The following is a 10991-nucleotide window of genomic DNA, read 5'->3' on the forward strand; positions in this document are numbered from 1 at the left end:
ATATGTCTGCAGCCAGCCTGAATATTCAAAAGGAAAGGAGAGTTGAAGAACGTGAAGCAGAATTAGGCATCCGATGAAGAATATAGAAATGGTTATTCATATTATTATATGTTTACTTGAATGATGCAGTACACCATCGATCGAACTGGCAAAAGCTGGCATAGAAAAATTGATCATGGTGATTGGTGAACTTTTGAGAACATGGCATTCCACAATTTTAAATTTAACAAAGGAAAACGATGCTCTAACAATATAGAATTAATCTCATATATATGAATTGTATTGGCGTAAATGACTTTTGTTGTCCTTGTATATAATAGACGCTGAAAAATGTTCCTTAAATCATTAAGGTTTGTTTGAAACTGTCTCCGGGTACCTGTGATTGTAATCGGTACGACAACATAAAATTAGAAAGTTTAGAATTAGGAGAATGATCCATTTCACTTGAAAAAAAAAAAAATTATGATCAATATTTAATGTTGTTATATGTAACAGTGTAAGTAATTTAAATGACATGTCTATATATATATATATATATATATGGGTGATGTTAAACATTACGTCCGGTGTGATGCACGCCAGGCTGAAATAATAATATTATAATAAAATAATAAAATTTTATTATTTTAATTATTAAAAAAATAAAAAAGAAAAGGAAAAAGAAGCCTGGCGTGCATGAACAGTCATGCACGCCGGCGTTCTTAGAATCATGACTATATATATATATCGCATAACACTATCTATATTATAAAATGACTATATTCTTGGATACCTTATTACTTTTCTTTCTTTTTCTTTTTTGTTAGAGAGGAGAAAGGGATCGAGATCTCTTACCATAGTTACCCAAATGCCAATTAAAAGTTTCAATAAAATTTATCAGCTCAAGCAGATCGGACCAAATAAGCCTCATCAAAATCATCTCTTGTGACAGGCTACAATTGGTGATGAATCTGGGGAGGAGGGGCCGAGAATTATTCATTTGCTTTATAATTATTATTCACAAGGAATAGGAATAGGTCCATTCCAACGGGAAGCTTTTTATGGTCCAAAAACAAGTAAGAATGAGTAATTTTAAAATTATTTTTTGTATTTCTATTGAATTTTTTTAAGAATGATATATTTATTAAAATTATTATTTGATCAAAATTTAATAATAATTAATCACAAATTTAATAATAATCTGGACATAAAAAATTTAGGTGTATCATTACTAGTAAAGAAGGAAGGAAAACACACACTGTAATTGGGACCCCAATGATGTTATCCTAGAATTCCGCAACACGGTGATCAAGTAGGGGTTCGAAGGCAAACCACACGCGTAAAATCGCAAATGGACAATCAATAATAATCATTGTTGCTGATGACCTAGTAGTCCGTGGAACAGGGTCAATTGTAAGAAGCTAATTGTAATGTTAAAACTTAAAATATTATAATTTTTCTCGAAGATTCTTCTGTAATCACCAAGTTGATGGGGAAATTTTCAAGACCATCCTCGAAAGTCACAGCTGACGTTTGGTGAACGGTGTCTTGAAAATTGGTTTAAGAAAACTTTCCTCAAAAAATCATTTTCCATTGGGTAATGCTGAGCTGGTGGGAAGACTCTGTTGCCACTGATGGCTACACGCTACAGCTCTACAAACAAGAAAATGTCACCAGCTACTGACAAACTGCCTTTTCTCTTCATCTTCCATGTACGACCTCGGCACTAATTACGACATAGTTTTTTCATATTATTAATCATCTTAATTTTCAGCATTTATATATTCGAATTACCAGCCAATTTAAACAAATAATTGTGAAAAGAATCTCTATGATGTTTCAAATTCTTTTGAGTATCTGTTTGAAATAGGTAAATTTTATATGGTGTTTTCACAATTGCCTACCCTAATGACAGCAATTCTGATAAATAATAATTATTCATAATAATTAATTTGCTTGGAAAGCTACACTAATCGATGTAGCATTTAGTGTAAAAAAAATTGAGGCTTCAGTTTATCTTGGGTCTACGGTGTGCATAAGACAGTACATTGCATACGTACTGCCAACAATGGCTTTGCTTCAGACTTGAGGCATAACAAATTGTCAACCTGCATCGAAAAACTTCTTGTCCTTAAGAGGAGCTGACGCGTTAGAGTGAGACTGATAACTAAACTAAATAGACCTATTACCCTCCTCAGTTTTCCCATATTTGAATAGAAAAAAACAAAAAAACACAAAACTAAATAGACCTATTCAATCCGAGACAAATTCTTAGTGTTAATTAATCTATTCAGTTTGAGATTCATCCATGCAAGTGAATCATTCAAGAGGGCTTGAAATTCAAAACCATGTGGTATTGCAAGTTGCAACCCCTTTCAAGAATTTATAGTCAGGGGCCCTCAAATATGTGGAGACAACAATAAAGACCCATTTGAAAATGTTTTCGGCTTAAATTGTTTTGTTATGTTTTTTGTTTTGTTTTTTTTTTTTTTTTGAAAAAAGTGGTTTTTTTCGTTGTTTATGTTGCAACCCTGCAAATGGTTAAAAAAACATTGTCCAACGTTTGATTCAATTTGTATGAAAAAATGTCAAAATATTGGAGAAGCAGTAAAAATGAGTGTGTGAGAAGAAGAAAAATCTTTAAAAGATAGAATTGAGATCTGGTGTAATTGACTGCCATGTTTACTTGCAACTTGAGCATACAATTGTGATATAACCCTTATGAAGCCCATCTCTTCGGATAGATGTTTGGGTAGTTTGAAACCTGCTCAGTCAAGTAAGCCACATAAAGGGTCCTCTCACAATTGCCTTCTTGGGGTATGAGAGAGAGGTAAACTATTTTACGCCTCATGAATATTATTTTTCTTAGTCAACTAAAAATATTTTTAAGTTGATCAAAATAAGAAGTAAGAAAAATATTATTTGATGACATGACCACTCCAACAGGTGTAGCTCAACATGTTCATTGAACTAGAAAAAATGATAACATCCTCCGATCACGCCTTGTATTAGATGCCCAATTCTTAAATAAAAAGATTCAAATCATACATTAGCAGCGTCACATTGTTGACATTCATCATGGCGTGCATATTTCCAAAGTAGAAAAAATCTATTCATGATATGAAAGTCATTCCTACAAAAGTAAGGATTCCCTTCTTTAGGGATCAAATTAACAATACCATGGTATCCTAAAAATAACCAAAAGGTGAACAGAGACAAGGCTCCATATACATATAAATGTATTCTCAGCCTTTCGCTTTAGATGTGGCTCAAAGCATAATGTGAGAATGTTGGAGAATATTGAAAACATGCATATATTGCGCATGGGAGAAAAAAAATCTCAAACCTTTCGTCAAAAAGAGCTTCACAAGTCACAACTATAACTACAAAGAAGGATTTACGATACAACTTGTATCATAACACCTGGATATTACGTTGATGACCACAGAAGACCCTTCTAATTCATGAATGGCAGCTCCTCTCTTTTGGAGTAAACTAGGTCCTCACCTTCTAACTAGCTTGGACCATAGGTAGACTATACTGAAACAAAGTAGTCCAAAAACAATCACTTGCAAGATATGATTTGAGCTCTGCTGGGTGATGGTTCTATTCAACCTCTTCATGCCATTTTTCACCCCTGCCCCAGCTTGACTTATTGCCATTTGCTGTTGTAAAAACCAGAAGAAGCAATTTGTCATGATGCAACATGTTCATCCCTTCAACAAAATGGCAGATTGTTTTAAGTGGACTTCAGATTTTTTTTTTTTTTTTTTTGTGTGTGCACGCGTGTGAGTGAGGGCGTGTGCACCCTGCGTATGTGCACGTGTGTCTGTGTGTGTATTTCCTTAACAGCAAGCACTAGTGTAAATGGCTCAGGAAAAAAAAGTTCCAATGCAAAAGATGAAAGCTCATGCATCCGTGAGACAAGTCAGAAAACAAGCTTCAGTGATAATCTCAATTAAGGCACGCGAAGACTCTGGATGCCCACAGGATATTAGATTTTAAGGACATATAAGGTTCGAGCAATAAATTTACCAAATCAGAGAGGATATCATTCTGAATTTTTGTTTCTGCTTCAATCTCTTGAGCTACCTGCAAAGTAATATATGAATAAGAGTTCACAAAACTGAGGGGAGAAGAATTGAAATGAGACTTGAAATTAAAACAAAAATTGCAATGTAGAGGTAGTAGGACTTTTCTTTTTTTTTCTTCTTTTCTTTTTTGAACACAAGGTAGGCTTAATTTTCAATCCAGACGACACTACTGGGTTGATGGAAGATAGTCCCGTGGCCTCCCCACTATGGCTGGTGGCTTAATCAATTTAAAAAAAGAATATAGGTGAGTCAGCAAAGGGTGTACAAGAAGTACTCTAAAAGAACCCGTTTCACTTTCCCAAACAGCCATTTTAACAGGAAACCACTTGACCAGAAGCAACAAGAACGATGTGAATTCCTATGAACATACAATTACAGATTCTATGTTTTTGAAAACCAAATGCTAGACATGACCGATCATTCAATTCTTGGGGCAACATTTTGGTCCCAAAGTTAATAACTGCACTGATGAGCCACAATGCAACAGCCTCTACTAAAGACAGTTGTGATTTAAAAGATGAGCCAAAGGATGAGAAGAAATGAGAGTCAAAAAACAACTTAACAGTAGAGAGATACTTCGTGATCAAAATGTTTCAGGATAATATGTTCTAAAATGGCAGAGGTGGTATATCCAAAATGAATCTAATCTATAAAGCTTGCAAACAGAAGGTGCCAAATAGCTTATATTCTATTTCAACTATATGGGACACTTAAGATTATAACATACCACCACGTTTAGTAGCCGACGTCCATAGCGGCCCATTTTATTGAAATTGACCCAATGGTAGCCATTTTTTTTCTTTTGGCGACTCTACTCATTTATCAGTATTCAACAACTTAACACTATGTCCATACTTAGTACTAAAACATTTTAATCCAGCCCATAGGGTCACCCCCTCCGGACTCGACCACAAAGCTGCAACCTCTTCGATTCCATACTTGACAAGCTGTGTCCGATGCCATACTCGATGTGATGGTTGACTCTGATACCAAATGATACAAACTTTAAATAGAAGTCACATTTGAAAACTGGCTTGGAAAAGAAATGTGCCCAAGAGCTTATATTGTATGTAAGCCATGTAGAGCACTCAGGATCGTAGCAAAAAATACACTGTTGGATTAATCAATTTACAAATTTAATCTTCCTATGTTCTGTGTTCATTGCTTCAACGGTTTCTTAGAGCGTTGTCTCTATTTTTCTCCTTATAATGGGGTCTCTTTCTCTCTCCTTTTCTTCCATCCTGGGTCGACTACAAACCTCAGGAGGCACAGTGATAGGACGATTTTTGGCGAAAACCAATTTGGTACTAGCATTTTGATAGCAAAACATCATTCTCCCCTTCCACCGGCCTGTATTGGACACACCCAACTCATGATCTTGGCTTTACAACATCCTATATTTTTCCTACTCAACGATCACTTTAGATTCCGCAATAGTCACCGAGACATTTTTTATCAACTTGATCACTCACTCATTAGTCATAAATAATCTTATACCAGTTATTATTGCATTTCGTGTTCTTCTTTCAATTTCATAGTTCTAGTGCGAGGTCCCAAACAGCATAAAACACAAGCTAGTAGAATCAGAACTTCTTCTATACAGGTCAAACACATTTCAATGATTAGCCTCACCAAACCATACTCAAACCCATGACTCAGATTGCACAAAATCAAACAATTCAGCACACGAGCTCCATATCCCTAACTAAAACAACGAATTCCAAACCAGATCCGAAATAGCAAGAGAATTAGAAAGCGTACACTTTTAAGACGTCTGACTTGTGAATGAAGACCCGAGATCTCCTCGTCGAGGTCTCCATGCACTGGATCAATCCTCAGTTGGATTTCATCCGAATTAGCGCCCTGTCTCGCACTAAGACCTTCGCTGCGCAACACATTACCCCAGTTTCAATGTATATGTTTACATGAGAGTGAGAGATACAAAATGAGAGAACCTGCGAAAAAGGAATTTGGGTACCTTGATCGGTAAGGATTTGCCATTGGGAGTGAGAGGAATTGGGTGCGGAATTTGAGGGAATCCAGGACGTATCTTTGTAGGATGCGATGGCCGAGGAGAGTGCTCAACATTTTATAATTATCGGTTTGGTGCAAGATGACCCAATTTGGGTATTTGGTCCACTACCCAACCCATTCGACCCACCCGGATCAAATTGGGCGCCATCTTTTTTTGGGCCTGGGGTTGGAGGAGTTTTTTTTTTTTTATTCGGGTTGGACGAGTCTTTGGTTACGTCGTTGCGAGAGTTGTTGCTTAGGTGGGTTTTGACGTTTGTTTTTCAGCCTGATAGGGCGGAATTTTTTTTTTTTATGCTAAAAATTATATTTTAATCTTACAATCTTAACGTGATAATCACAACTAGCCATTCAATTATTATTTAAAAATTGAACTAATTTAGGATTGGTTTGAGATGCCATGTTTCAAAAAATACATTTGCCCAAGTAACCAAGTTAGTGGTCTTGCTTATAGATAGGTGCGTATAGATAGGTGTGTATAAACAATGAAAAAAATATTGGTATCAATATTTTGTCTATATTTTTCACATATAATTTTATAAATTAACTATTAGATTTGTGAACTTATTTAAACTTCACATAAGTCAATATTATACCTCACAAATTTATTAATTGATGTATTAAATTTATAAAAAAAAAAATAAGTAAATTATTAACCCCATTCATTTCTCTAATCAATGAGATAAGAAGCGAAGTATTAGCTCATCTTCTCTGCCTTCATGGATTGTGCCAAGTGTCCTGCTATTGAATGAGTAATACTCAATGTTAATTTGGTGACTGATCATTAGCCTAGCACACCTCTTTCCATGTGTCATTTTTTGGTGGACACAGAACTAGCAAGGTATTTGGTATTTCATGAGCAGTGATCTACAGTACACTGGCGTGCATGAACAATCATACACACCAGTGTCATTTAATTATAAAATATAATTAAATAATAATTTAAACAATAATAAATAAATAAATCTAACACTGACTGTTCATGCACGCCAGTGTACTGCATATCACTAACTGATATTTCATTATATGCCACCTACTACCGTTATAGTGTGGTATGGTAAAACACAATTTTTTTTTGGCTTACAATATGACTTTACCTTTTTATTATTATTATTATTATTATTATTATTTTTATATGTCCTCATAAGGAGGAAGAAAAAAAAATCGAATTAGTGTCCATTTCAGATTGGCTCCAACCAATTAAGCTTTCACTTGAAGACCAATATGACCTTACGGTCCTTACCTAATTCAATCAAAGGTGATTAGGTGGGCAATAATTCTCTGCAATGCACCCCCTTAGGATTTTTGTGGCTGGGAAGTTAATGGACTTCCTTCAAGGCCCATTTGGGCTTGGTGGGCTGAGCGGGGTTGATATGAGGTACCCCGTACACCTTGCATAATCATGAATGGATTGATTTGTCATCAATTTCATCGTTTACACCACGTGAAAAAATCATCGACAGTAATGGTTTTGTTTGATAATATTTTTGCTTTTGTTTTTTCTATTTAAAATAAAAAAATATTAACACAAATCCAAAATAATTACAATTAATTTCACCTTTATATCACACTTAAAACACTTTTTTCAAACAAAAATTACCCTGTAAAAAACGTTAACAAAAGGAGCCATTAATCTGAATTTTACGATTTCCCAAGTTGAGAATCTGTAGAAGAGAGCTAAACATCTAACAAGCCCGCCTTAAGTTGGAGAACATAAGCAGTACCAAATCCACTTGTATGACGCCGGATTTGATCTCATTATAAGCTAGGATTGTTTGAAGGTTCAGAGTTGGTGCAGAAGAAAAGTGGGTTGGTGAAGGAAAAAGACAAAGTTGCAATCGTTCTCGAGCCACCCACCCACCTTCGTGCTGAGCCGGCAAGAGGGACCTGCGGACTTCCACTGAAGTCAGAAGAGTTTGCTGGTAGGCTTTTAAAAGAAGAAAAGAACTGGTTGGTTTTGACCAAAAAATATAAGCACTCTTTTGTTGACGAACCCCCATTAAATAGATGATAGGACAGGGCCAAGGCAGAAACTACTTCTTTCTTGTGTTGCAGCTGGGAAGAAATTAGTGCTATAGGCTATAGCTTATATCCCATCTTGAAAGCTAGAAAGAAAATAGTCTTCTACTGATCATGGAGAACCAAACCCAGAGAAAACCCAGAATTCTGTGCCTCCATGGCTTCAGAACAAGCGGTGAAATTCTCAAGAAATTGGCAGGAAGATTGCCCCAAACCGTGCTCGAAAAGCTGGACCTTGTCTTCCTCGACGCCCCGTTTCCTGCTGAAGGAAAGTCCGATGTGGAAGGAATTTACGACCCTCCCTACTATGAGTGGTTCCAAGCCAACGAGGTTTTACATCTTTCCCATATACTATTGTTTCTTCTTTTTCGCAGTGAAAACAGAGTACGTTTTAGTAACTTACAATGGTTGTTTTGTTTTAGGATTATACCGAGTATACGAATTTTGAAGAATGTCTTGCATACATGGAAGATTACATGTTAAAGCATGGTCCTTTTGACGGTGTACTGGGCTTCTCCATGGTGCGATTCCTGATAACAAATTTCTTACCTTTCACTATGATTTTACCATCTCTAATTTGTTTATTGTTTTTAAACTGATAAATGGATTTCAGGGAGGAATGTTAGCAGCTTTATTGCCGGGAATGCAAGAAGAGGTAGAAGAAACTTTTATGTTCAATTTCTTTAAGGCATCCTTTTGGTAGCATTTTCTTATGTTCTTATTAATGTTTTCTACCAATTAAGTCTTTGTGATGAGGCGGAGGAGAATTAATAAGGGTAACTAAAGTGAAACAATGGTGTGTGAATTGTAGGGTGTGGCTCTTACTAAGGTACCAAAGATAAAGTTTCTGATAATAATATCAGGGGCTAAGTTTGGAGGATCCAAGTTTGGGGCGCCTAAGCTGGCTGCTAACGCTCTTTCATCTCCCATCAAGTGCCCATCTCTCCACTTCATAGGTAATTTGAAGTCTCATAATGCCCTCTGCATATTTTATTATAGACACCTTTGCTGCTGCAAGAACTCCATGATTTTATCTCCTAATTCTCTGCCAAAGATTTTTGAGAATATAGGCCAATGGGGAACAGGAAAAAAAAAAAAACCCAATTTGGGATATTACCTATTGGCCATAACAATGAGGGATAATGAAGTGTAGCTGGTGAGCATATGCAAATGAGCCTTAATTAATCTTTCCCAATTATATGTGGGTTTAGATAATTCATCCACGAAACATCTCATTTTCTGTTATTTGTCTCTTGTGCTGTAGGGGAGAAAGACTTCAATAAGGAAGATGGGACTGTTCTACTGGAATCATTCGTGGACCCTGTTGTAATTCATCACACCAAGGGTCACACTATTCCTAAACTTGGTTAGTAGTATTACTCAATTTCTGCCACATGCATACCCTCCACATTTTCATTTTGCCTAATATGTATGGATGCCGGGTTACCAAATCTCACTTAGTTTGATAGGTGTTTGGATTAGCCTAAGCCGACAGAGCCCAAGCTATCTGAACACTTATCAGAGCAGGTGAAGCTCAGACAAGCTCTCAGACGAGACTACCCATTGCAATGCAATAAGGCAGCCTCATTGCCCGCTCTCTAAATCCTTCAATATAATGACCTGTGGATATGATTTCAAGAATGAAAAATGAAGATCTAATACTAGATTTGTTTTTTTGTGCAGATGATAAGGCCGAGGAAACATTGCTCAAGTTCATTGAGAAGATTCAAGTGGTGCCGGGACACGAAGAATAGATCTGCTTAGCTGGGAAGGCTGCTTTATTGCCTAGGATTCTCATGAAGCATATTCGTATTCTTCTTCTTAAATTTGTATAATACTTTCTGCCGTCAATGGTCAACAATGGTTAACTCTAATAAACAAAGATATTCGTTACTAGTTAGCTTTACATTTGAGTTGCAGAGGATCTCTGTTTTTTCTCTTGATATCAAATTCTAGCAATTATATTTAGTTGCCTTCTTCAGTTCTTTGTACATAGAATGAAAAAGGTTGTATAGACTCCTTGACGCAACACAACAGAAGAACAATATAAATGAATTACATCTCAAAAAGAGAAAACACACTCTTAATAAATTTACTTAAGTTAAAAGATAATATATATAAAAGATATAAAAGATAAAGAAGAAAACGAAGGATAAAATATCAAAGATTCCCAATACAATTCTTCTACGGACTTCGTGAAAGACCCCGGTTGTCGCTAGCGTTAATCAGCTTCATGTAGAACGTTGTAACCATTAACAGACTTCAATCCATAGATGATTTCAATCATCAACGTTCAGAGGAATTCAACCCAATATACACCAAATGCTCAAAGGACTTCACTCGAAAGACAACTTCAACCACAATCGTAACCGAAACAATCACATCAAAAAAAAAAAAAAAAAAAAAACCGACCATGTGGCAGATAATCAGAACTATTGATCATGTGATGTCCTCTGACTTGGTCAAATTTCTGCATCACTCCCTGTTCTTCCTTATACTCATGAGTCCAAATAGACTAATTGATATGACATGATTAGACCTAAATCTACTTAATTAAACTTTTGAGACCAAATTGTAAAAGGATATTAAAACTCGAAGTGACAATTGACTGGTAGGTAATGTGTTATAGTGGGTTCTAATTTGGAGTATGGGCATAAGATTGGGCCAGCCTAGCATGAAATAAATTTAAAAGCTTAACCTTTTGTATTTCATCAATTCTTGAGCAGCTTATGATGTATTGATTAGGCACATAAGTTTTGAAGGTGAACATGGACAATGAAGCGTATCGGATTGTTTTAACTTTTAATACTGGTGGAGCACAATGTAAAGTTTTAAGCGCTAAATTGGCCCAATTTCCATTCCCATCGA

The 10991-nt window shown here is 35.9% G+C and overlaps 2 protein-coding genes across 2 annotated transcripts; one reads left to right on the plus strand and one right to left on the minus strand.

Moving 5' to 3' along the window:
* Positions 1–2956: 2956 nt before the first annotated feature.
* Positions 2957–6148, minus strand: LOC132187432 (bet1-like protein At4g14600). Its single transcript, XM_059601743.1, has 4 exons — positions 6052–6148; positions 5835–5958; positions 4015–4071; positions 2957–3644 (listed from the first exon to the last, which is right to left on the minus strand). Exons 1-4 carry the CDS (start codon positions 6072–6074, stop codon positions 3483–3485), a joined length of 366 nt encoding a protein of 121 aa, XP_059457726.1. The 5' UTR covers positions 6075–6148; the 3' UTR covers positions 2957–3482.
* Positions 6149–8055: 1907 nt separating this feature from the next.
* On the plus strand, positions 8056–10029 carry LOC132187431 (uncharacterized). Its single transcript, XM_059601742.1, has 6 exons — positions 8056–8453; positions 8546–8644; positions 8737–8778; positions 8935–9079; positions 9388–9489; positions 9807–10029. The coding sequence occupies exons 1-6, from the start codon at positions 8238–8240 to the stop codon at positions 9875–9877; spliced, it is 675 nt and encodes a 224-aa protein (XP_059457725.1). The 5' UTR covers positions 8056–8237; the 3' UTR covers positions 9878–10029.
* The last annotated feature ends 962 nt before the right edge of the window (positions 10030–10991 follow it).

Source organism: Corylus avellana, chromosome ca7, assembly GCF_901000735.1.
Source record: "Corylus avellana chromosome ca7, CavTom2PMs-1.0".
NCBI lineage: Eukaryota > Viridiplantae > Streptophyta > Magnoliopsida > Fagales > Betulaceae > Corylus > Corylus avellana.